This window comes from Pipra filicauda, unplaced genomic scaffold (genome assembly GCF_003945595.2).
Source record: "Pipra filicauda isolate LSUMZ 115617 unplaced genomic scaffold, ASM394559v2 scaffold150_size2825430_pilon, whole genome shotgun sequence".
Lineage (NCBI taxonomy): Eukaryota > Metazoa > Chordata > Aves > Passeriformes > Pipridae > Pipra > Pipra filicauda.
The window spans coordinates 2,524,282-2,550,220 of record NW_024103996.1 but is presented as its reverse complement, the minus strand read 5'-3'; the positions used below and the strand labels follow the sequence as shown (position 1 = coordinate 2,550,220).

Here is a 25,939-nt window from a genome sequence, read left to right as displayed (position 1 = left end):
TCCATGAATATTAACCCATATGTCCAGCTGAGAGAGCCCAGTTCACATTTTGGGTGAAGAAGTTGAAAATTCATTCCAAGTTTTATGCCAAATCAAGGAAGGTCAATGTAATACTTAGTTTTATAAGGTGTAGGCAAACATTCACCCTGAACAGGCTACAGGGTTATTTACTTTTGTGGAGTTTAAAGTTGATGGTCATAGAATTGTCACAGGATCACAGAATGGTTTGGGTTGAGAGGAATCTTAAAGACCGTCTGGTTCCACCCCCTGCCATGGGCAGGGACACCTTCCACTAGCCCATGTGGTTCCAAGCCCTGTCCAGCCTGGCCTTGGACACTTCCAGGGATGGGGCAGCCACAGCTTCTCTGGGCAACCTGGGCCAGGGCCTCACCACCCTCACAGGGAAGAATTCCTTCCCAATATCCCATCTCCCCCTGCCCTCTGGCAGTGGGAAGCCATTCCCTTTTGTCCTGTCCTTCCATCCCTTGTCCAAACCCCCTCTCCAGCTCTCTTGGAGCCCCTTTGAGCACTGAAAAGGGACTCACAAGTTCTCCCTGGAGCCTTCTCCTCTCTGAGCTGAACAATGGTCCTTCCTGATCCCCATCTTGCTGCTGGAGGTTATCACTTCCAGAATATTGCTGCAAAAAAGCACCTTGTGTAAATATTCCCACTGGATTCAGGCAAAAAGAACTGGGATGGTTTGTATGGTTTAAATTAACCAAGTTAACCCAGTGGCTTTTGACTGACACGGATGGTGAGTGCTCTGAGGAACCACTTTACTTTGAGCTCCAGAGCAGGAACAGGAAGAAGGTGAAGGGTGGGAACCTCTTCTGTTTGCAGAACCTTCTTTAAGCCTTGTTCAGCTTTAAACTTAGAACATAAAGCCTTTGGAGTGTGGGTTGTAAATCCAAGGATAATAAACATCAGCCTCATCCAAACTTTCTGCAGAACTGGTGTTGCTCACAGTTGAGCTGGATGTACTTTGCCACATGAGAGCTGGGTAAGGATTGAGTTGTCAGCACAAAGGTTTATTTCACCTTTCTCCTATAAAAAGATGGATCAGGCAACGTGTGTTGCATTATCAGATTATCCCAAGAATTGGAGTGTTTTGCATGTAAAGCTTCAGTGCTGATAACACTGTGCCAAACGAGAAGGAACGAACAGATGCTGAGTAAATAATCCCATTTCGTTGTTATTTGTAATGAATTTGTTGATAGGAAACAACTTCTCTATCTGTTCCCATCCTGATAATTTGATAACCCATTTGTATTATTTAAGCTGTGTATTTTGTGAACACCAAGGCCGAGTCATTTGTAACAGGAGCAAGATGTAGGAACCACTCTCCTCAAGTGTTTTTTAAATTGCTTTGCTTGCAGCTACAGAGTTTGCTGGGAAGAATGATTTCTCATTCTGAAATTTCCGAGCCTCAGGAGTGGTCACAGAGCTGAGGAAGGGACAGCCTGGTGATTTAAGACTATTTAATGCCCCGCTTGTTGTGGAACAGAGCACTGGAGACCTTCCTGGTCTAGCAGAACATATCACTGCAGTTCCTTAATGCCCTACACCAGCAAACTGATTTATCACCTATTAGGTCTTATTAGATCCCATTCAGTAGGAAAAATGAACTGCTGGAGCTGGATGGCAGAAAATTAATTTGAAATAAATGTGATACACTCAAGCTTCTTCAGTTCTTCTCTCCAAGTCCCCGTGGCTGGGAAGCTGGTTTTCCAGGTTGGACATGGTTTCTTGCAGAGAGGGATGCCGTGCATGCAGGGACACAGGATGATGTAAAACTGGCCTGTTTGAGACAAGTGGAGCTTTCACGTGGTGACTTTACACATTTGTAATGTAGATTTGTTAAAAAACCTTTACAGTGCCCTCCTTACACATGTCCTTTGGTGCCTGGAGTGGCACAGGGGAGCAGCTGGCAGGGGGAGGGCACCTCTAAAGCTGTATCAGGAAATCACATCATCTGGGGAGGGGGCTCAAGAGTAGGGTTTTATTTCTTCCAATAGCATTTCTTCCCCAGGAGAAGCCATGGGGAGCCACTGTAAACCTTTTCCCACAGTTTCAGTTTATTATGAGTTTAAATCTGTTGTTTAAAACTGGAGTTGTTTCTGTGGGTGGTTGCCTGACACGTGGGGAACCTGTTGGAATGAGTCCGGAGGAGGCCACGGAGATGCTCCGAGGGCTGGAGCCCCTCTGCTCTGGAGTCAGGCTGGGAGAGCTGGGAGCTCCAGGGAGACCTGAGAGACCCTTCCATAGCCTAAAGGGGCTCCAGGAGAGCTGGAGAGGGAATTGGGACAAGGACCTGGAGTGACAGGACAAGGGGAATGGCTTCCCAGTGCCACAGGGTGGGATTAGATGGGATATTGGGAAGGAATTGTTGGCTGTGAGGGTGGGGAGGCCCTGGCACAGGTTGTCCAGAGAAGCTGGATCCCTGGAAGTGGATGTCCAGGGAAATTACCAGAGATTTTATTCCTGTTGTGGAATCACCCATCCAGATTTTTGCTGTCCTCCATCCTCATTGTTCCCCATGCAGGAATGAGGTTAGAAATTGTATATGGAATCATGGAATTGTTTAGGTTGGAAATGTCCCCTAAAACCATTGAGTCCAGCCATTAACCCAGCAGTGCCAAGCCCATCCCTAACCGTGTCTCTGGGTACCACTTGACTGAGTGCTGTTCCCATTGCAGTTGTCATTAATTTAGGCAAATCGAGGTGCTAAAATGTTCTTGTGATTTCCAGCCCTGTCCCCATAAACGTGTTTTTAAGTAATTTTGAAAGAAACCAAGTGACACCCCAACTTCCTGTGCTGCACAAAGCAACTTCCCCAAAAAAATCTGTGTTTACCATAACCTAAAGCTCCTTGGCAGAAGTGAATTTGAACAGCTGTGATCACCCAGTAATTACAGTTTGTCACAGACTAATATTTACTTCTTTGACTAATTTAAAACCCATTCGTTATCCTACGTCCAAATTAAAGAACAAAGCCCCGTGTTGGTCCCTGGATGTGTAATTGCAATTAAGATGGTCTCTTGCAGAAATAATACATGTAGGGTTAATTTGGACCTAGAGTTGTTTCTAATTCTGCCTTTGTGTTTCTGTACAATTAAATTATCCTGCTGTGGCACAGAGAAAATCACACTTATTTGGAGCTGGGCTGGAACGTGGTGTTTTTAACGGAAGGGTTTTTAATGAGGCTGTGGAACGAGGGCTTGGAGCCTGGATTGTTGATGAAAATCACATTAGTGATGTTTGCTCATTCCACGAGAGGTGAGAGGCTCTGATCGGTGTTTGTGGCCCCAGTTGTGAGTGAACAACTTCCCTAGAGCAAATTAGATAATTTCTGATGGAAATGTCAGCTCTTGAAGGGTTGAATCACAGGAGGTCTCTGCATAAGTCTCTGTTCCTCCCTTTTTTGTGGCATTTGGCTCTCAAACATCTCATGATTCTTTGGGAATAAAAATATCATTTTATCATGAATTACAAATTTGAGTGAATGTGCATAAAGGAACATATTTCCCGTTGTAAGAACATCATTTGAATGGTGTCATCACTCAGTACTCTCTCATGGATTGGACTAAATCATAGTTTTTGAGGCACTTTTGCACCTTCATGTGCTGTGTGTAGGGCAGAGAAAGTGTCTAACTTTTAAGTATAAATAAAGTGAGAATTTCTCAATTCAGTGTAGCAAATTAAATATTCAGATGGATATAGATTAAAAAAAAGATCATAAAAACTCTTTCACTGTTTTCTCCAGCAAGGGGGAGAGGCCATTCTTTCCAGAGAAAAAGGAGAAGACTTAAAATATTGGGGAAAGATCTTAATCTCACTTTTAGTGTCTTTTGGGTATCAGTTTTCAGGGATCAGGGTTTGGCTATTGCTGACATTAAAGATGAAATTATGTAAAATCTGGACAACCTGTATATACCATTCTGCCTTTAATTTCTCTCCTTGCATATGGAAAAAATCCAGAAAATGTGCTTTTTACCTTATATAAACCTTAGTTGAACCCTCCAGTTGAGCAGTGCTGGCCTACAGAGCTCCTGGCTGTTGCCAGGCTTTTTCCATAGTATCTGCTGCAAATGGACTTGAAAATCCTGGCAGGTCTGATCTGTGTGAGCATCAATATCCATTGGAAAAGCAGATTTTTTCTTGCCCTTCACTAGTCATTGCAGTGCCAGTGGAATGAGATGGTTTTAAGGTCCCTCCCAACCCAACCCATCCTGTGATTCCCTGAAATCGGGTTCTCTGCAATTCCTTTTATGAAATACTTTAATTCCATTCCGTCTCTTAATCCTGAGGAAGCTCTTTAAGCTACTGAATTATGCTAAGGATAAAGGAACTTTAAAACCACAGAAAATTATGTGGCTTTTGAAATACAAACAGTAGTTTAGGGCCCCACAAGACTAAAATTCCATTTCTGACGGCTGAGTTTGTGCGACAGAACAACAACCTGCAGGGGCTGCTCTAAAGAATCCTCACCTTGCCAAGGCAGAGCCATATCACAGTTTGCTTTAATGTGGACACAGCAATAAGTGCATCTCTAAAACTGTGTAAGGTCTGTTTACTTGCAGTTTGAAAATCACACTTATTTGGGAAGTTCCTGACTCCAGCACACGGGAACTCCATCGATCCCGCAGTGCAGACGGGGCAGTGCAGTGCCAGGGAAGTTAATTTGGACATAGGAATGTGGTTCTGAGCCTCACAAGGACAAGCCAGCCACTCCCCTCCCAAAAATCAATGCCACTGGACTGATTTCCCTGCACTGGATCAAAGAAGAGTTGGGCAAAAGGCCCACATAACATTTATGCACCATTTATGCTCTTTTTATGTTCTCCCCTGGCCTGAATTGCACGGTTTGGCTACCTCTAAATGGATAATTTATAATGCCAATGGCACTGAAAGCCAGCAGCTTCTCTTGGAGCAGACTGTAATTATTTTATGGGCTCATATAAGCAAAAAAACTAAGTGGGGAAAAATTCAGACCAGCCCCAATAGGAGATTTTCTCACCCAGAAAAAAACTTCCTAAACCAAATGGTCATGGTGACTTTTTTCAACCAGTGCTTGTGCACAGAGTAACAGCTAAAGCTGTCCTCATCTTGTACAGCATAATGTCATAGAACCAAAAAATTATTTGGGATGGAAGGTACCTTAAAGCCCATCCAGTCCTGGGCAGGGACACCTTCCACTAGCCCAGGTTGCTTCAAGCCCCATCCAACCTGGCCTTGGACACTTCCAGGGATCCAGGGGCAGCCACAGCTTCTCTGGGCAACCTGTACCAGGGCCTCACCACCCTCACAGGGAAGGATTTATATCCACAATTATATTTTGTGTCTTACTTCACACCAAAACAATTTAGCACCACCTTTGTCCCACTGACACACTTGGCCATTTTTTATGACCCCGGTTGCATTTGCCTCTTAGGCTTTGACTTCACGGGGCAGAAACTAATCCCAGCTGTAAAAATTCCTGGGAGGATTGGAATGTCTGAGCCAGCCCTGGATCCTGCCTGGCCTTGAGCCCATCCCAAGGCTGCACTGCAGCCCCCCTGCACAAGAGCCCCTTGGTGTGGTGCAGGTGATCCCTGTTTAAATGCATCTGTTTGCAGCGTTGGGAATGTCCCTCTGCTGCCCTTCAGTCCTGCTAGAACAGAAATCAGCAACATTCTTGATGTTACAGTGTTGTTATCTGCCCTGCAAGCCTGATTTTTGTGCTGTATCATCTCTGTTTCCATGCACAATCCCTCGTTTGTGGGATGATTTAACCCTTTCCCCATGAGCCAAAAATCCCACTGATAACCACGGAGTGGACGGGCATCGTGCTGGGAGGATTTGTGTTACTGGCAGGTATTGAAGCATCATATTGAAGCATTTATTCCACTCCTGTCTCATTTCTACAAACAGGAGGCTGAAGGAGAAATGGGAAGAACAGCAGAGCAGTGATCTTGTCCGAAGGTTAATGGCTGGGTGAGGGGAGTGAGAGGCTGTGCAGGAGGAGAGCGACGTTCCCGTCTCGCCTCGCTCCCTCCCTCACACACCCCACTGCCTCCTTAAAGTGGTTTGTGTCACTTTAATATCTGAGAGCCACACTTTGGATCAAACACAGGCTTACCTAAAGCTCCAGCAAGACTTTTTTACTTTACCAGCATTAGTGTTCCCTTCACAAAGCTGTCAGCCATGTAAGCACCCGTGGAACAGCAAAGCAGAGCAGCTGCTGAGGTTTAGCCTGCTCATTTCTTACAAGAAATCACTTTTCAGCCTCTTCCCAGGGAGAACACACTGCCTGTGTCTGTCTGCTGGGGAGATGGATCCCAGTTTTGTGGAAGTTCTGCTCTGTGTCTGTGATTCCTTGTAGTTAGAAAATAAGGTGTAGGACTAGAAGCCAAATTCTGCTCCCATGGAGACTTTCTGCCATCAGGCATCACAGTGAAGTTCACATTTTGGGTGATGGACAGAGAGAAGGGACCTCTGAGCACACCTGATTGGTGACCCCAGCACTTAAGAAGTGCTAAAGAAACCTTTGGACATCTTCTTCATCTGCAGATCACTTTCCTTTTCCTCATTAGTATTCTTTGGCGGAATTGGATAAATTAAATCCTGCAGGAAAAAATTGAGATTCTTTTCTAAGCAACCTCATGATGTTTGTTTAGCCAGGTGCAATTGTCTTGCAGTTGATTGCAAGATTGATGAAAATACCAAAGAACCTGAAATGTAGCAGATCAATTCTATTGATTTATCCATAATTAGCTAAAGTAGCCTTAATCACCTCTAGGTATCCATGGAAATGGGGAAGGTGCAGCGGGCAGTGCCCTCAGCACAAAGCAGGGGAGGTTCCTGTGCTGCAAACTGTGAAACAATCAAATATTTGACAACCCTTTGCCAAATTCAGTCAGAACTTTGGTGCATGGCAAGAAAATTTATCTGTGACATCCTTTCCCATCCTTTCCTTTAATTAATTCTCTTGTAATTATTTCTCTTTCCAGATTGAATATTTCTGTGAAAAGCAGTGCAATAGGAAAAAATCATCTTCTGCTTTATTGATTTTTACCTCTGCAAAAACTGGCTGAATTCCCACGTAAGAGCAAGTGAAAACAAGAACTAGGATGACAAGTCAGGTCGTGAGGCCCTGGCACAGGTTGCCCAGAGAAGCTGTGGCTGCCCCATCATCCCTGGAAGTGTCCAAGGCCAGGTTGGACAGGGCTTGGAGCAACCTGGGCTAGTGGAAGGTGTCCCTGCCCATGGCAGGGGGTGGAATGGGATGAGCTTTAAAGTCCCTTCCAACCCAAACCATTCTGTAATTCCATGGTATTTCCAGAGGAGAAGGAGGTGGTGTCTGTTCATTACAAAGATTTTTGTATTTTATTAAGCACTTCACTCTAATGAAAACTGCTTGTTTAATGTCTCACCTGGTGGCAGAGGTTCATCCCAGCAGTACTGCAACAAATTCCATGTTTTAAATCACAAAATCTCGTGCAAGTTTGTGCCAACTACCATAATAGAAACAATCTCTTTGAATTCAGTGAGTCTTCTTCCTTTAGAATATTAACTTTTGGGTAGTGCAACAGTAATGCTGTCCACTTGCAATAGATGCTATTTTCCCAGCATTGTAGCCCTAGCTAAAAACTCCTAAATTAAATTGTCTTCCAGCATTTCCATTAGAAAACACTATTTCTGGGCTTTTATTGCTCTGCCATAAAATTCTTTAGGTGGTAAAATTTAGTGCAGAAGTTTCTATCCATGGCTGGGGTTATATCTTAGCTAAAATTTCAGGAGACAGAATTTACTGGGGCTTTTGAAAAAGGGTGTAGAAGTCTAAAGCTGCTTTTTTCTTGAATCTGAAGTCATCCAGAAACCACAGCATAGACCCCAGAGGAGAGCAAGGGCTCAGGTTCAAGGAGGTCTCCATCTCCAGAACTCTTCTGGATACAGCCCTGAGCAACTGCTTCAGAGGCACCTTCCACCCTCAACCTATTTTTTTGTTAAAATAACCCACTGTGCCTCTTACCCAGCCCTGATTATTGGTAGTCAGCCCACAAGTTTGTCCTTCAGCATTTTGTAACTCACAGTTATTTTTCATTCATCTGTCCCCATTGTTTCAGAGGACAGCCAGCCCAGAATATAAATGAGGGAAGAGCTATCAGTGATTATAGATAATATGCTAAAGCTGTTTCTGAAATATTTATTAGAAAATAGGTTAATAAAGTGACATGGAGCACCTGTGCTGGTGTGGAGTCCACATTATGAGAAGATTATGCTAATGGGAGTATTTAGTAGCAAGTCTTCTTTGGGATTACTCAGTGTTATTATCATCCTCAGCCCAGGAATTGGAATTCAAAAGGCAGCAAATGATCGAGGATTTAGTTCCTTCTTTTTTTTTTTTTTATTTAAAGTTTTGCCTGCTCTTTAGCCTGCTGAATTAGAGGATGTTGCAAGGAGTCTTTTAAGCACTTTTTAAATGTTTTTCAAAGGAGAGAAAGGAGGAGACTGGAGAAAGGTGTGTAAATATAAAGAACTGTAAAATGGAATTGATTGAAAGCTTCATTTGGGCTGGGCAGCCCATTATGAGGTCTGGAGGTGGGATGAGGAGCAGCTGAGGGCACTTGGTGTGTCCAGTTGGAGAAGAGGAGACTGAGGGGAGACCTCACTGCAGTTACAACTTCCTCAGGAGGGGCAGGCACTGAGCTCTGCTCTGTGGGGACCAGGGACAGGACCCAGGGAATGGTCTGGAGTTGTGTCAGGGCAGGTTTAAGTTGGGTATCAGGGAAAGGTTCTTTCCCCACAGGGTGGTTGGGCACTGAACAGGCTCCCCAGGGCAGTGGGCACAGCACCAAGGCTGACAGAGCTCAAGGAGTGTTTAGATGATGCTCTCAGGCACATGGTGTGACTCTTGGGGATGGTCCTGTGCAGGGCTGAGGGTTGGACTTGATGATCCTTCTGGGTCTCTCCCAACTCAGCACATTCTGTGATTCTGTGAGTGAACAGTATTACATCAGCAGTAAATAAAAAGGAAAGAAAATTTGGGAAAGGAGAAAAGTGTGGGGAGGTGCAAGGATACCCTCAGACTTGCTTGTTTTAATGATTTTGACTTTCTGTGTGAGACACTGCTGAGGCCCCTCAGATCCTTGGGACAATTCTGGGCCCCTCAGGACAAGACAGGTATTGAGAGGCTGGAGTGTGTCCAGGGAAGGGAACAGAGCTGGGGAAGGGTCTGGAGCACCAGGAGCAGCTGAGGGAGCTGGGGGGGGCTCAGCCTGGAGAAAAGGAGGCTCAGGGGGGACCTTCTCGCTCTGCAACTCCCTGACAGGAAGGGGGAGCTCGGGGGGATCCGGGCTCTACTCCCAGGGAACAAGGGAAAACGACCTCACTTTGCACCAGGGAAGGTTCAGGCTGGATATTGGGGGAAAATTCTGGGTTTAATTTATACATGTTTAATTCCTATTGTTGTTTAAAACTGAATTGCTTTGCAAGGCTGGCGCTGCAGGAGCATGTGAAGGTATTTGAGGTGATGCTGCTCAAGGAAGGCTTTGCTGTGCTATTCATGCCTTACTGAGCATTTGTTCAGGTTTGGGTTTTGCACTGGGATTTCAAGGTCTAGGTCTGCTGTTTCACACACAGCCTGACAAGATAAGAGAGGTCTGTCTCATCCAAGCACACTAAATTTGTCTCCCAGAGAAGCAAAAGCTCAGGCATGGAAAGCATGATGATGTGCAGGAAGGCTGATGAGCTGTAATAAAGCATTCATTATCCTTCCATCTAAATTAACTGAAATGACATCATAATAGTGCCTTTTAGAACCTCACTCCAAATTCCCTCTCTTTTATCGAATTATCAGCTAAACTGAAATTATTCTAAGCTGTATCTCTGTATTCTTGTTTAGATAATTATTCTGTCATTAGGGAAGTCATTTGTCCCTTCTTTTTCCCTCTTTTTTGATGTTTGCTTAAGGAAAAATGCTGGGGAGGACATTCCTAGTTTCTGTTGTTTCATATATTCTTGTCATAAATATTTTGCATAAATACTTACAGTGTAAATGCTAATTGAACAAACTAAATAATGTAAAAGAATGGCACAGACTGTAAAAATATTTCTACTTTTGGAATATCTGTCTAGATTATTTCTCCAGAACAGTCATTTGCAGAGCAGTTTGATCTGTGTGTGTTACCTGATGTGGGGTGTCCTGCATCCACTTTTCTTCAGCTCCTTTAACTCTTGCAAATATTTTTTAAACAATGTGAGAAGCCGAGGGAAAGAAAATGGGGCACAGAATATTTTTAAACATGAGCAAATCAGGGCACTTGACTAATTAGGAGAGAGAATGGTGGGATAAAAAATGACTGTACCTGAGAGAGGAAAAAGAATGAGTTGTTTGGCACAGTGACTCCTGTTACATTTATAAATCGAATCCCTTTGTCCCTTCTTCATTTACAATTGCCATTGGAAGTCAGGATTTGATGTATGTTCCCAGCCTCCTGGAGTCAGTGAGGTTGTTTGTCGGGAAAAAAGGACCTTTTGGAAAACTACAGCATCAAACCATTAATTGTTACACTATTTGGTGGAGCAATCTCTGAATCCACAAACCAATTAACCACCTGAGGGCCCAGTGGAAGGGAATAATCATCAGTAACAGGAAAAATACCCACCAGCCAGCAGTTGCAGTTGAAGCTGGTCCGTGGAGCAGCAGCATATTATTGGGTGTATTGACTCTGGACTGAGAGCCATAAATGAGGGGAAATTACTGAAGAAATTACTGCCCAAGGCAGGACGAGGGGAATGGACCCAACCAGGTCACAGATATTTGCTTAATCTGGCTTTTGGGTTTGTTTTTTTGAGAATTTCTGCCCTTTATGACGTGTATTTCCTAATGTCCAACCTCTGCCATGGTTTCCTCCTCTCCTGTCCTCTCTCACCTGAGCTGTCCCTGTATTTTTGCGTCATTCTTGAGGGGTGGTGACTTCAACTGAACAATATTCCAGCCAAAGCCTTTCCAGGGCCAAGGAGATGGGAAGAAATAGTTCCTGTCTCACAGTGGACTCTCATCCTAATACAGCCCTGACCGAGCTTTTTGGGACAAGATGGCACTTGGAGTTCTGTTTTGCTGCCCAGCAGCTGAACATCCCACTTCTGCAGCCTTTCCCTGTGTGTCTGCAATTCCTTCTTCCTGCTGGATCATGGAGAACTGCAAAACAGCTGGAGAGGGACTTTGGAAAAGGAGTGACAGGACAAGGGGGAATGACTTCCTACTGCCAGAGGGCAGGGTTAGGTTGGATATTAGGAAGGAATTCTTGGCTATGAGGGTGGTGAGGTCCTGGCACAGGTTGCCCAGAGAAGCTGTGGCTGCCCCATCCCTGGAAGTGTCCAAGGCCAGGTTGGACAGGGCTTGGAGCAACCTGGGCTAGTGGAAGGTGTCCCTGCCCATGGCAGGGGGTGGAACAAGCTGGACTTTAAGGTGCTTTCCAACCCAAAGCAGTCTAGGATTCTATGGAAGCTCTAAACACAGAATAAGAGGACAATCCCTATCTGAAAGGATCAAACTACAGGAGAAGAGGCAGCAGAAAGCTGTGGATGCACTTGGGAGTCATCCCCATCCTCACTGATCCCCTGGGGCTCAGCACACACAGACCTTGTGTGTCCAGGACGTTAATTTGGTTGTTTGGTACATTCTTATGCCCTTTAGCAATGGTCATTCTTCCTCCCACATATCCTGGAGTGACTTCCTTCCCTAATCATATTCCTTCTATTCCACTCACATCATAGGAAATCTTAATTTCCTTCTTTTAATTGAGTTGATAAAGTCTTTTGTCTAACAAATCTTTTCCAATACCTTAGAAATAGGTTTTGTTGTGTTACATGGCAGCAGAGAACATTGTGTTTGCTTCCAGTCTCTGAACTTCTCTCTTTTCCAAGGTTTAACTTCTGTGGCTCTTCCTGACACAGATAATGTATTCTTTTGTTAATTGAAGGTGAATTTCAAGAAAAGCACTTCTTTTTATTCACATGCAACTGGAAACTAATCTTCATTATTAATTACAGCAAGATAAGGGAAGGCACTGAGGGTGATGCTCCATCTGAGTGTAGGGGAGAGTTTTGATCACTTGTGTGTTGGCCCACTGATGTCCAAGTCCACCTTTTATCCTCAAGTGTGTTCCAGCAGACAACTTTATTCTTCAGTACAGAACTTTGCATTGTTTAATTCTGCCTATTTTGAAGAGCCACATTTCCCTCTGTTTTTTCAGATTTTCTGACTTTGACAGTGAAGTTGCTGAAAATTGGCAGTACCTGCTTTGGAGGAGGATTAAAGTAACATCTGGGATGAGAAATAAAATATTTCTGCTTCCTCTTTCAAATTTTGTTTGGGCATAAGCCTGAACTGTTTCTCTTCATGGAAAGGGCTGTTCAGGCCTGGCACAGCTGCCCAGGGCACTGGTGGAATCCCCATCCCTGGAGGGATTTAAAATCCGCGGGTTAGTGGTGGCCTTGGCAGTGCTGGCGAACAGTTGAACTACGTCTTGGGTCTTTTCCAGCCTAAATGATCCCATAATTCTGTGCTCTTACTTTTTCCCTCTAGCCCTGTGTCCATTGTTATTTCTTCTCGTTCTTCTTCCCCAAGTCGCAGCTCGTTCTTGGGATGCTGCTTGAATCCTCCAAGTGTCCAACCTTCTCAGCTGACACCTCTCCTCACTGTTGTGCGGGTCTGTAGGAGAGGACAAGGTGGGCAGGGGGCACAGAGTGGTATCAGTGACCTCAGCCTGGTAGAAAACTGCATTTATCTAAATGCAGCTTTCCCTGTTGGCCCTATAACAGTAAAGCTTCACCCCAAGGTGAAGGGGGAGTGCTGTAATGGAACCTCTCTGCTCTTGTTGTCCCAACATGCTCTGCAACTTGCTGCTTCTCATTGCCAGGATTTTATCACAGACTCTTTCTTTTCCTGTGGCAGTCACAGAACAGTCTGAGTTGGAAGGGGCAGTTCTTTCAGTACTGGTTGAAATGGGCATAAAATCCTCCTTGACTGACATTTGATTTGCAAATGAAGATATACTGCAATAATAGTAATAGTAGTAATAATAATAATAATATTGTTCTGCTGACTTTCACTGGGACTTCTTCACTGACCTATGTTACAAAGTGTTTTATCCAGGAACAGAAAGACTCAGTGTATAATCAAATCAAATCAAAATCAAATTGGAGGTTGAATAAATAATTCAAAAATCAACACTTAAATCTCTGCATCTCGTCTTTGGATGTTCTTTTGTGGAATTTTGGAGGAGTACCTGCCTTCCTAATGCCACCTGGGGACAAGGGCAGCATGTGGGCTGGGATGGGATGGAGTTGTTTAATTCCAATTCCACTTGTGTGCTCTGGTCCTTCTCCAGTTGCAATGTACAGTAGAATCTGCATTATTTGTTCTTTATTGGTATCCACTAGAATGAATATAAGGGAAAAATGAGTTACAATTTAAAGAAAAACAATGGTATATAAAGTAATGAGATCGTGCCAAAGCTTAATTAGGTGGAGTAGATTGAATACATCACAGTGATGTCTTGAGGCAGCAGAATTAAGTTGTAGGCACAGTCCTTCCTGAGTTGGAACCAGTTTTATATCCATGAGGAAAGGAGACTTGGATGGCCCTTCCCACCACATTAAACTGCTAATTCTTCTGGAAAGATTTATGAATCTCATTGTATTATCAGACTTCAAAAGCACAAACCAAACCAGGGGATAAGTCAACGTATCAAACTGGTGGTTGTCTGATTACACAGATAACTGGGGTTTCAATCTTGGTATGTGCTACAGCTCAGTAATTGAATCATAGATCTCAAATACATATATTTTAGATCAGTGCAGAGTGTTATTGTGTTTGCTGCATTCAGCTCATTTATAAAACCTCTTAATGAAGTTGTTGCCACTGACAAACATGCTGAATAACGGGCTGAAATGCTGGTCCTGAAATACATCCTTGTGTGTGCTGGGTGCAAGGGCAAAGATGTTTCTGCCATCTTATCTTATCTATAAAGGGAAATATTATAAAATATACCTACATATATGTATGTATTTAATTTTATATATATATATTTGTTAATATTTTATAAATACTTTCATATTTTAAATTATTTTGTATTTTCTTTTCTAAATTTAAGTTTTATTTTCACTCTTCCGTTATGCTACTCTGGAGGTGATCTGACTTTATACTACAGATACATCCCAATGACATCAAAATTTTTCCTTTATTAATTTACTTAAATACATAAATAAATAACCTCTCTGAGGATCCCAGTGCCTTACTCTGTCAATTTATATAAATACATAAATATATACATAAATGATCTCTTGGCAAAATGTTGCCTATATATAAATATATACTAAATTATCTCTTGGTAACATAGTGCCCAGATATAAAGATATATAAATAATCTCTTGGCAAGATGTTGCCCGTGTGTTTTCTGGAGGCTTCATTTCTCTTGGGTTACCAGAGTTTTAGCTAATTATTAATTATTTTTAGGAGAGATCAGTAGGTATCTTAAATTCAGTAAAAGGTCTTTCCAGCTGCCTTTTATGGTCTGTTTTAAATAATTCTGGTATTGATTTGTCAGCCTGTAGGAAGATTAAGTTTGTTATTTGAATTCAACAGTGAAATCTCTTTTTAAAATTGCTGTTGGGGTGGGGGAGAAAAACTGCTTCATGTCATGAGAGGTCTTCATGTTGTTGGGACTTTGAGGAGACATAAATCTCCACCACAGCTTCCCAGAAGATAGACTCATTTGTCTGGGCATCAGCTGGCACTTGCAAAGCATTAATTCCAAGTTTTCAGGAGGACTCTAATGTTTGTTTTGAAAATGGAGATCAGGCAACCAAAGAATAATATGTTTATTTTTCAGCACCATGAATATGTAGTGACCTACTTCTCCTGTGCCATTTGGTTTTCTCTTTACAGCTTGTCAGGCCAACTCCTGTTGCAATTTAAGAAGCATTTTAGAGACTCAATAAGTACAGAGGGTACTAAATTAGCATTTTGGAAGTAGAGCAGTGAACAGTGTTTTGAAGATTGTCCTTCAGCAGCATTTCTGTTGTGCGATGAGTAAAATATTTTCTGCCTCGTGTTTAAAAATGTGTTTTGTTTCACCTGCAAGTTAAAATACAACCAGTTGCAGGTCTAGTTTAAATACAACACTGAAATGTTGTAACTTTAAAAATATATATATTTTTCCTAATAAACTGAATTTTTAATGCTCTCTTGATTATCGTGCGATATTTTAAAGACAAGTGATATCATCCCAAACTTTCCATGTGTTGCTACATATGCTAATTTACTTGATTAATTTGGAGAACCTCTGCACAGAATTCTGTGTGGTGAGATCACACTGCTTTTCCAGTAACAGCCTCAAATTTCACTTTCCAGACAGACTCAGAGTTTTGTCTAATTGGGATGCCAGATATACAAAGGCACCCCAGAAAAGTGTGTAATTATGTCATTTTCTCTTGATCTTTCAGAGTCTTCCTGAGAGCAATTAATCAATATGCAGATATGCTCAACAAAAAATTCCTTGATCAAGCCAACTTTGAGTTACAGGTAAGAAAAAACCCACCAGTGTCTTGGGGACTGATGTGAATGTCATAAATTTCTGCCCTAAATGTGTAATTTTGATGATTTTATGTGTTGTCCCGACCACTTATCCCCGTTAAGCTGTTTCAGGTATTTGTGATCCATTCTTTTGAGTCTTGTCATGCAATCCCAGAATCACAGGATGGTTTGGGCTGGAATTTTACTTGACTCATCAAAACACAATGAATTAGGATTTGCAGATGGGAGATATTTCATGGAAACACAAAGACAACGAGGAGATGTGTTAAGAATTTATCAAGAAGCACCATCTCTGTGGTGTCTGTTATTTTCTCCTTTAAATATTTATGTGCATAATGTAGAGACTTTTAAGTTGTTTTGTAGGTGTGCAGGAAAACATTTCAGAGAATTAATGATACCTGTTCTTGTCATTTTGGGGGCTTTCAGCTTTGGAACAACTACTTCCACCTGGCTGTGGCTTTTCTCACACAAGAATCTTTACAGCTGGAGAATTTTTCAAGTGCTAAAAGAGCAAAAATCCTTAACAAGTAAGTCCTGTTCGTTATCTAAATCAGGGGCAAGAACTCAAGGTATATTGATATAATTTTAGTCTAATTTCTTAGCTAAATCTATTCAAATTGAGATGCAATCATGGTGTAATGAAAGGTTGGTTTTAAAAACATGAATCAAGTATTGCATGTGTTTCTACACTCAAATCAAGATCTAAATTACATGATTCATTACTGATGAAGACAGTATTTTATGCTGCAGGATGTTCATAAAGTCAAGACTTTCCAGAAGTATTAACATATTACAAAACTGCATTTTTAAATCACTTTAGCTTCGTCCTTATTCTAATCTCATTTTACGTGGGCTCTTTATTGCTTAATCCCTGACGGCCTTTTCAAGGGAATTTTTGTAACTACAGCCAGTTTCAGTGTGATATCCCTGAAGAATGGCTTTGGATAACTGCAACCTTGTCTGCTTCCCTGGTTAAAAGGGATTACATTGCCTGGCTCCACACAGGGAGCCTGAACTACCCCATTGCTATTCAGAATCCCACAGCAAAGGAAAGCTGTCAAAGGGGAAAAAAACAACCTGGAAATCAGGCTGGAGCATGAATATTTTGTTCAATCAGAGAATGATTAAGGGTGGAAAAGATATCTAAGATCAAGTCCAGCCATTAACCAAGGCCACCACTCACCCATGTCCCCAGGTGCCACATCCACACGGATTTTAAATCCCTCCAGGGACGGGGACTCCACCACTTCCCAAGGCAGCCTGTCCCAGTGCCTGACCACCCTTTGAGTGAAGAAATTTTCCCTAATATCCAACCTAAACCTTGCCTGGTGCAACTTGAGGCTGTTTCCCTCTGTCCTATCAGTATTTCCCCCTGACTTTCTTTGGGGTTCCATAGTAGTGACCTTATCATTCCTTAGCTAAACACCAAGCAGAGAAAAGCCACTTATGTGATTTCAGACAAATGTGTGGATTCTTTTTCTGTGTCCTAATATTTGGAAAGAGCAGCTGTAAAAGCAGAGTGTTCCCATACTCAGGTCACAGGTACTGCACAAAAATGGGGAATTTCAAAGCTCTGATTCCCTGAGCAAGTGCAGCTCAGGCTCCTTGTGTGTACATTTATAGTAGATGTCTAGAGAGAGAGAGAAGATGCATTTTTATCACTGCACCTTCTAAATTCCAGCCTTTCTGTATATTATTATGATAAGAGAAATCACAGTGACAATAGGGACAGTTCATCACTGCTGCAGTGACTTGAATTTAAAGGCTTTTTGCTCTCACTGTGTGAAAGGCTTTGACCAGAAAATTCAGGGAAGGCTCCACATCCCATCCCTTTTTTCTGGCAGCTGAGTTTTGCCCTGTAAACTCAACCACTCCATCATGAGTTCTGAGGTGCTTCCTTTGGAAGCTGTGCTTTACCTGAGCCTTGAAAGAGAATTTTTAAGCTCTTTATCTTCTGGTACACCTTCTGTGACTCCTGGGCCTTCCTTGATGAAACAGGAATATTTACAAGTTCAGTGGAAAAGTGGTGTCAAGCAGAGCTCAGGTTTTTGGGCTTGTGCTGTAAGTATCATAAATAACTTTAGAGTTACACGTTTGCAGAAAGAAATTGAGATGGTGTTGTAGAGCCAGGTAAATTTATTTTAATTTAATTTAGTTTTATGTAGAATCTCCTTGCTCTCTCCACCCAACACTGGTGTGCACCTACATGAGGATTTTAGTTCAGAGCTGACCTGAACAAAGAGCCCACAGCTGAGCTGTAACTGGGCTGGAAATTCCTGTCAAATATGTTTGTGGACTGATAATCCCTCTTTGTCAGGATGGGAACCTTAAGCAGAAATCTCCTTTGAGTGATTTTTGTATTAAGCAGAGCAGTATTTCTTGTTGAAGAAATTCAAGAAATCAACAGACATTTCTCACTGCTGATAGAAGTAAATAGATTAAGTTGTTTGAAGTGGTTACTTAATGAAGTTTGCTAAATTGTAAATCTTTGTTTATAATGAATTTACAAAGTGTTATTTTCAGTGTAATCATGTTTTGGAGACAGGAATCAAGACTATAAATTCTTCGAGATGCAATAAATGTGTGGTCTGGAGGCACTGACTTTCATTGCTGTGTGAAGCCACTACCAGTTCTGTGCCAAAAGGGGTAGAATTAAGCAGTTAATTCAATATCACGCTCACCCATCTTTTTAAGTATATATTTCAATTAATATGCCAAATATTTAATAATTAAAATTTAATTATTGTAATTTGTATGTTTTGCTAAACATTGCATTTAAGCATTAGATAATAACAGATTCTTAATGATGCAGAAGATTCTCTTTAATCCACATTAATGACAGGGTGTCTCACTGTTATCCCACAGAAATCCTACAAGTTGCCAGATATTACAGTTTTGCTCATCTTGTTATTTAAGTAATGATCTTTAACTTACAAATATTCCATGTAGCAAATATGTTCTTGGAGCTCATTCTGGTTCATTACTGAAGGCAATGGGATGTTTTTCATTCGTTGAGCTTTCCTGGTATTAATGTGGAGAGGGAGTGGAATATAAAAATATCCCTGATTGGAGATGTGAGGTGTTGGTGGCACCAGCTTTGGAGCAGAGTTAGCAGGGATGCTGGTGGATGGGCTCTGCCTGGGACCATGGAATCATGGAATTGGTGAGTCCAAGGTCATCGACTCCAGTCGTTCCCCAGCACTGCCAAGGCCACCACTAACCCGCATCCCCAGGTGCCACATCCACATGGCTTTTAAATCCCCCCAGGGATAGGGACTCCATCCCTGCCCTGGGCAGCTGTGCCAGCCAGGGCTGGACAACCCTTTCCAGGAAGAAATTTTCCCTAATATCCAATGTAAATGATTACAGTTAATCTCTGTAAGCATCCCTGTGTCCCCAGGGAAGGACAGGTAACGTGGAAATGTTTCAGAGAGAGGTTTTGCACAGGTGAATGTTCTCCCCTTGAGAAATATTGCTACAGAAATGGGATTTTAGGGTCTTTTGAGGAGAGCAGGAAACCCAGTTTGAGGAACAGAAGGTGCTGATGGGTCACCAAGGCTTCCAGCCTCTGTCTCTTCCCTTTTCCAAGGGATTCTCTAAAGTTTGATGTTTGCAGGTGGCCAGGTAATCTCAGGAGTATGGGTTCAATTTGAGAACCTCTTCTGTAATTTCCCATATTTCTGAATGCTGATCAGATTTTGAAATTGGATTTATCTGCCTAAAAGTATTAGATTTATTTTATTTTAATGGTACTCTTGTTTTCCTCTTTCAGGTATGGTGATATGAGAAGGCAGATTGGGTTTGAGATCAGGGACATGTGGTATAATCTGGGTAAGTAACCTGAGCACCTGTAACATATTGCTTTCCCTCAGTGTTCCTATAAACCAAGGACTGTTCCTGGAAACATTCAAGGCCAGGTTGGATGGGGCTTGGAGCAGCCTGGTCTAGTGGAAGGTGTCCCTGCCCATAGCAGGGCATTGGAACGAGATGATATTTAATGTCCCTTCCAACCCAAACCATTCTATGAAATGAACTTGGTTTCTCTTGAAATAATGGTAGACTTCCAGAAGGCTTTTAAAAAGCAGGTGATTTAAGAAATAAATCTGCATATTTAATTCACCATTTAACGTTGTTACTATTTATGTATCTTCTGTTTTTTCATGGTATTCAACCTCTTGCTAAATACAAAAAGAAATATTATGGTGATACCTCTTGAATGGTTTTTTTTCCCCCCTTAAAAATATCCATATACATATATATGTCTACACATAAATGCACACTTGCTTGTGGATGTAGTTAGTGGGAGTGTAGCAAAATGTGTCCAAGGGTTATCAGTAACTTAGCCTGGAAATTCAACTTAAAGTCTGATTTGCAGTCTTGTTTGGCTGCATCAGAGTGACTCAGGGAAGAATGGGAGCTTGGACCTCTCTGGAGTTCGTAGGTAAATTTGGCATCTCTGCCTTTCTCCAGCCTGGGCTGCTCTGTGGGTATAATTTAGCTATATGGGATTGAATTTCCTGAGAAACTGAGTATTTACTGTGACCTGAGTGTACTCATCTGCCAGATTTCATTTTCCTGAGCTTAGCAGCACAGACACTTCAGCTCTTCTGAGTTTTATCAAAACTTCCTTAAATTATCAGAAATAAATGCATTTGCCACTTCACTTCTATCTCTGGCTGAGCTGTTGTTGCTGAGAGTTGAAAAAAACCAGCATCTCTAAGAGAAGGGAGTGCCAAGAGTTCATAAGTATTTGATATCACAGAATTTGCATCCTATCTGCTGGAATGATGAGAAAAGGCTTCTGAGAGCAGCTGAGTTCACTTTTTATTAGAAGCATCTTTCGTGAATTAAGTGTCTGGAGAAGAGATTAAAGCTTAGTGCACAACTGATATGGGACTTGACAGACAGGTAATAAAATCAGTGTCGTGCCTGATGCTGCATATCCAGCACAGGATCCTGGCAGTCTCTTTGCTAGTAATTAGCCAAACCTTTCCCTGTTCCAGGCCCACAGTCCTGTATTCATAGAATCATGGAATTATTAAGGTTGGAGAAGACCATCGAGTCCAACCAACCCCCAGCACTGCCAAGGCCACCACTACCCCTGTCCCCAAGTGCCACATCTACACGGCTTTGAAATCTCTCCTGGGATGGGGGCTCCACCACTGCCCTGGGCTGGACAACCCTTTTGGTGAAGAAATTTTCCTTGATATCCAACCTAAACCTCCCCTGGCACAACTTGAGGCCATTTCCTCTCCTCCTGTCCCTTGTTCCCTGGGAGCAGAGACCAACTTCTCCCCCTGGCTCCCCCCTCCTGTCAGGGAGTTGCAGAGAGTGAGAGGGTCCCCCCTGAGCCTCCTTTTCTCCAGGCTGAGCCCCCCCAGCTCCCTCAGCCATCCTTTATCCTGACTAATTTCTTTGGCCTCTTTAGATTCTTAAAGTTTTCTCAGACTTTACTGGACTGAAAGTAGGAATTTTGATGTGGAGTTTTCCACCGGCTGTTCTTATCTGAGGTTGTTCTATCCAGGCTGGGTGTGTGGAGTGCACTGTGCCTTTTACACTGCCTGCTCTTAGACAGGTTATTTAGTCACTCCAGGGATCACTTCTTCACCATTAACAAGGGTAATAATTTCCCCTGGAGTTTTGGGAATCGACTGGCACGAGGGGTGGTGTTTTCTCCAATATTTCTTTCTGTGCTGTCATGAAAGCCTTTTATTTTCAATGGATTTTTTATAAATGGAGATTATCCAGGTAGATGCCTCTGTGACCTCCTAGCTTTGATATCTGTGATTCTCTTAAGACCTGGGATCATTAATGCTGAAATCTCACGTCGTGAGAGAGTCAGTAAATTGCTACTCTTCCCAACAAAAGCTGGGAGAGGAAGGTAAATTGGGATGTAGGATTCCAATCCAAGGCAGCCTTTGTGCTTCTTCTTGCTTTTCCTCATCTTTCTCACAGATTGTCCATGCAGATCATGTTTAACTTCTGGCTCTTCACCAATCTCATCTATGTCACAGCATCAATTAAGAAAAAATTCCCACTTCCCTCTGCAGGGGAATCGATTGGGGGGTGCCTGACACTCTTATCTTATAAGTTGCACTGCATTAGTCAAATTAGTCATGTGTATGTTCAGAAACTAAATCAGAAGTGAAAAGCTGGAATTCTGGAATGTACTTGAGCACAGAATTTTTATGACTGTGCCGTTGTGCATAAGATATGATGAAACCAAACCAGCCTGACTTTTGATTTATGGACTAACAGGTATAGATAAGCCTCAGAAATTACTGTTGTGTCTCATCAGGTTTTGTCCCTAAATACCATGATTAACACATGGTACCTGCTGAGTTAAAACTCCCCAATTGGGAACAAGGCAGTCCTCCAGCTATAACACACATTTAAAAGTATAATTTATTTTCTGAAATTAAAGAGTAAAATACAAATTCTAAAAGTTTTTTCTTGCCTCCACTTTTCTACTGCAGTGGGGGCTGCCATGGCCACACCTTCCTCTCTTTATAAATAGAAGAAAAAAAGAGAAGAGCATTTATAGTGCAGAGCAGCACTTTATAGACTTTTTTCCTTCCATATCACAACCTGAACTTTAAAATAACATGTTATTTTGAACCACTGTTTTGTTGAAAGCAGAGCTGCTTAAACCTTGGTGAGACATTAAGTACCAGAGATGCTTAAAACAAGCCATGGCCTTTGTCTTGGAGATGTAGGAGCTCAAAACCCACACATTTAAAAGCATTACCTGATGCAATTTTAGCAACTACAACCCAACAGTTTGACACGAGGTCACGTGTCCATGTTTGCAGGGGCAATGTTTTCAACAGCTCTGTGGTAAAGAAATTGTAATGCCATTTAAAATCATATCCTTGTGGAAGAGTTGGTCAGGGAAAGGCAGCTTGGAAAACAGCACTTTGGTTGTTGATGTCTGAACCAGCTGGAGGCAGGTGGAAAAGTGAAATTCCTGAAGGTGAATTGGTTGCTGGTGGTGTCCTCCAGTGAGCTCCCACCATCCAGCCCATCCCTCCGGGTGCTTGACGTCACCAGAGGTGTCTTGACAGAGACGTTGATGTCGTTGGAGGGAAGGCCAGGCTTAAAAATAGCCCTGAACTTTGGGCGTTGCATAAATAGGAGTCACTGCAGATAACACTCTCTGGGTTAGTCATGCATGTTCTGAACAACCCAAGGCAGAGGTGAGCCTGCTGGCAACTTAGTCAGGGGGGTTTGCGGCCCTAATTTGAGTTGTAAGAACGTGGGAGATGAGAATCCCATGTTACCCAAAAAGAGAGCACTGGGTTGGTTGGTGTGGTGAGCTCTGTTCCTGCTGTGTGAGCACGGACAAGGCAGGACACGCTGCAGGGGAAGTCTTTGCACGTTCAAAGGATGCTATTTTTGCATGTAGTTCTTAAAGCAGCTGCACAATTTGGTTTTCAGAAGAGAATCCTCAATTTTCTTCCGGCCTTGTCCCATTTTGAGTCTCTGTGGAGTTCCACACTCCCACAGGGAAAAAAATGGGGAATTCATTGTTGGGTTGTTTATCAGGAAGTGCTACCAGTGCAGGCAGAGCGGTGAAGGCTCCAGAGGGCCAGGGGAGGGTCGTTGCCTTTCCTCCTTTGCTCCCATGCTTTCTGTTGTGGCACAACATCACACAGGATCGTGTCATCATAGCAAACACGTGTGTGTGTGTGTGTGTGTGTTGTCACGTCACCAACATGTGGTGTAGCATCAGGTGGATGTCACCAGGGCTCCCAGTTCATGGACTTCCCCTGGATAATAGTAAACAGGATCAAACATTTCAGTCCTTCATGGATTTTCAGTTCCTCATATCTGCAGTTTAAAAGCTGTTTGTTACTTTTCTGAGGGAATCCCTATGCTCCAAGCCACGGAAAAACCCACCGTAGCACAGGGAGAACGTCCTGACACTGAATCTGTGCACAACAAATAACTTTTGTTACCATTATTTGTGTTCTGACATATTGACTCTGACAGTCTTCAGGCATAATACAAGAAATCTGTCACCTGAGAGGCCAAATGTAATAATACTTGTAGGAGAAACCAAGGAAAGCTTTACTCCTGTCACTTGATATTCCTCACCAACAACCAGCTCTGCAGCAGCACCCAAAGTCACAGTTTTAGTTGAGTATTAATTTGCCCTGATAGAATTGCTAATGATAATAGGATTGTAAAGTTTGCCGAATCAAGTAATTTAAATTACATCTGCTAAAAAAAAAGTAGTGTGTTTTGTTAGTAAAGGATTTCTTCTTGATTACATTTGTTGAGATGTATGTTCGTTCTGGTCCAAAGTGAAACTACTAATTAAAGACTTCACTGGTTACTGTCACAGTGCTGTAGTGCAGTGGAATATAAATGGGTTACAGTCTGCTTCTGTCCTGTACCACTGGTAAATGCAGTGGGAAGCAAGAGTCTGAGGAAGCTGAGGGCTCCTTAAATTAGCTGAAATCCAAAGAAGTCTGGTGTGAAGCACAGCAGTGGACTCATGAGCAGTGTGTGAGCCTGATGGGGGACACCCATAACACGGCATTGGTGAGAAAGGGCTCCTGTTGTGTCCTGAGGTTCAAATGAATCCTGCTGCTGAGAGAGGAATTTATTTGTATTTTCTAAACTTCTGCCAAGGAGTGCTCTACCTGGAGCTCTGTGACAGTGTCATCATACAATGGGGGGGGGAAAACACCAGCACAGATTCACAGAAGCTGTGGCTGCCCCATCCCTGGAAGTGTTCGAGGCCAGGTTGGAGCAGCCTGGTCTAGTGGAAGGTGTCCATACCCATGGCATGGACAGGGATGATCTTGAAGGTCCCTTCCACTCAAACTATTGCATGATTCTATGATTTTTCCATGGGGTCATTTAACAGCTAATTTGCAGCACTGCATTCATTTAGCTCAGAATATTAACAGTAATATTTTCTCCTAGTCCAATATTTATTAGGTGCCACGTTCCTGTTAAGCTCTAATATCTCTTGCATGTGTGGAGAGTGTAGCAGGGAGGGCTGGGGGAGGAGCAGCTTTCTCTGGGGAAGATAAATGTGAAATCAAGTTTGCCAGTGAGCTCAGCCCTGAGGAAAGGAGGCATATTGTCAGCTGGGTGAGCTGGAGTTTCATGTCTCGAGGCTCTGTAAGTCTGCACTCGTGGTGACACTTTGATAGACTGACACAGAGAACATTTTGTACACTCTGGAAGACACAGAAGTCTAAATAAGTTAATACAAGTGATGTGCCTTTTAGCCTTCTTCCCTGGCAGCCATAAGTTGTGTTTTAAAATAAACCCTGGAAATTTAATAGTGTGAAAATTCTCAGTGGAAAATGTGGTAAGTCCCAGTTTGATGAGTGATTTGACAACTCTTGTTAATTTGGGTTTATACACATCACATACCTCTCCTCCTGTGCCATAAAAAACAATAGAAGTAATAATATTAATAGTAAGAGTAAAAATGAATAATAATGAAGAAGGAGAAGGAGGAGAAGAAGAAAAGGAGAAGAAGAGAAAAGAAGAAGAAAAGAAGGAAAGAAAAGAAAATAAGAAGAAAAAAAGAAGAAGAAAAGAAAAAATAAGAAGAAGAGAAAAAGAAGTGTTTCAGTAGAACCAGATATTAAAAAATACTTTGTTTTACTCCATGAGGATTTATTGCTACAGCTTTTGTATCTTCTACCAACATGAGTGGCTGTTTGTTAACTCTGAAATGCATCTTTTCTCTTAAAGGTCAGCACAAAATCAAGTTCATCCCGGAAATGGTGGGACCTATCCTGGAAATGACGCTCATACCGGAAACCGAACTGCGGAAAGCCACGATCCCAATCTTCTTTGACATGATGCAGTGTGAATTCCATTCCACCAGGTGCTTCCAGAGGGTAAGGAGAGAGAGCTCCAGACGTTTAAAGTTTGTGAGAAAGGTTTAGCTGGTCTTTGACAAAACGCAAAGATTTTTGTTCTGGAAGAAATAATGAAATTATGGATTTGCCTATTTTCCAGAACTCTTGAGGGGCTGTAGAGTTTTCAGCTGCTGGTTTTAAATCGGTATTGAAGGAGAAATTTGCATGTGGTAAATGAAACCCTTCGTTATGGTCCAAGAGCAAAGACAGGTGTCTTAAATTGTCACTGTGACTCACAAAAAGGAGTTTGGTGCTCAGTGAAATTGGACATAAGGGGAGGCTGATAATGTGGCAACAGAAGCTATACCCTCTAAGGATTTATAGGATTTATTACCCCTAGGATCTTGTAATTTTGATGTTCCTTACCATTTTATGGATTTTGAAGAGGGAAAATGCTATGCAGTCAGTGTCAGTGCTTCTTCATGCTACACAGGCACTGCAAAAACTAAAATATTGAAGTAGCATT

The 25,939-nt window shown here is 42.4% G+C and overlaps 1 protein-coding gene across 2 annotated transcripts in view; it reads left to right on the top strand.

The window, feature by feature from the left end:
• Positions 1–25,939, top strand: part of DOCK1 (dedicator of cytokinesis 1) — a 277,725-nt gene that overhangs the window by 183,608 nt on the left and 68,178 nt on the right. For both annotated transcript variants that reach the window (XM_039378955.1, XM_027737067.2), the window contains exons 30-33: positions 15,493–15,571; positions 16,010–16,110; positions 19,356–19,414; positions 25,304–25,452. In XM_039378955.1, coding sequence (XP_039234889.1) covers positions 15,493–15,571; positions 16,010–16,110; positions 19,356–19,414; positions 25,304–25,452 — 388 coding nt within the window. The remainder of the gene's footprint in view (positions 1–15,492; positions 15,572–16,009; positions 16,111–19,355; positions 19,415–25,303; positions 25,453–25,939) is intronic.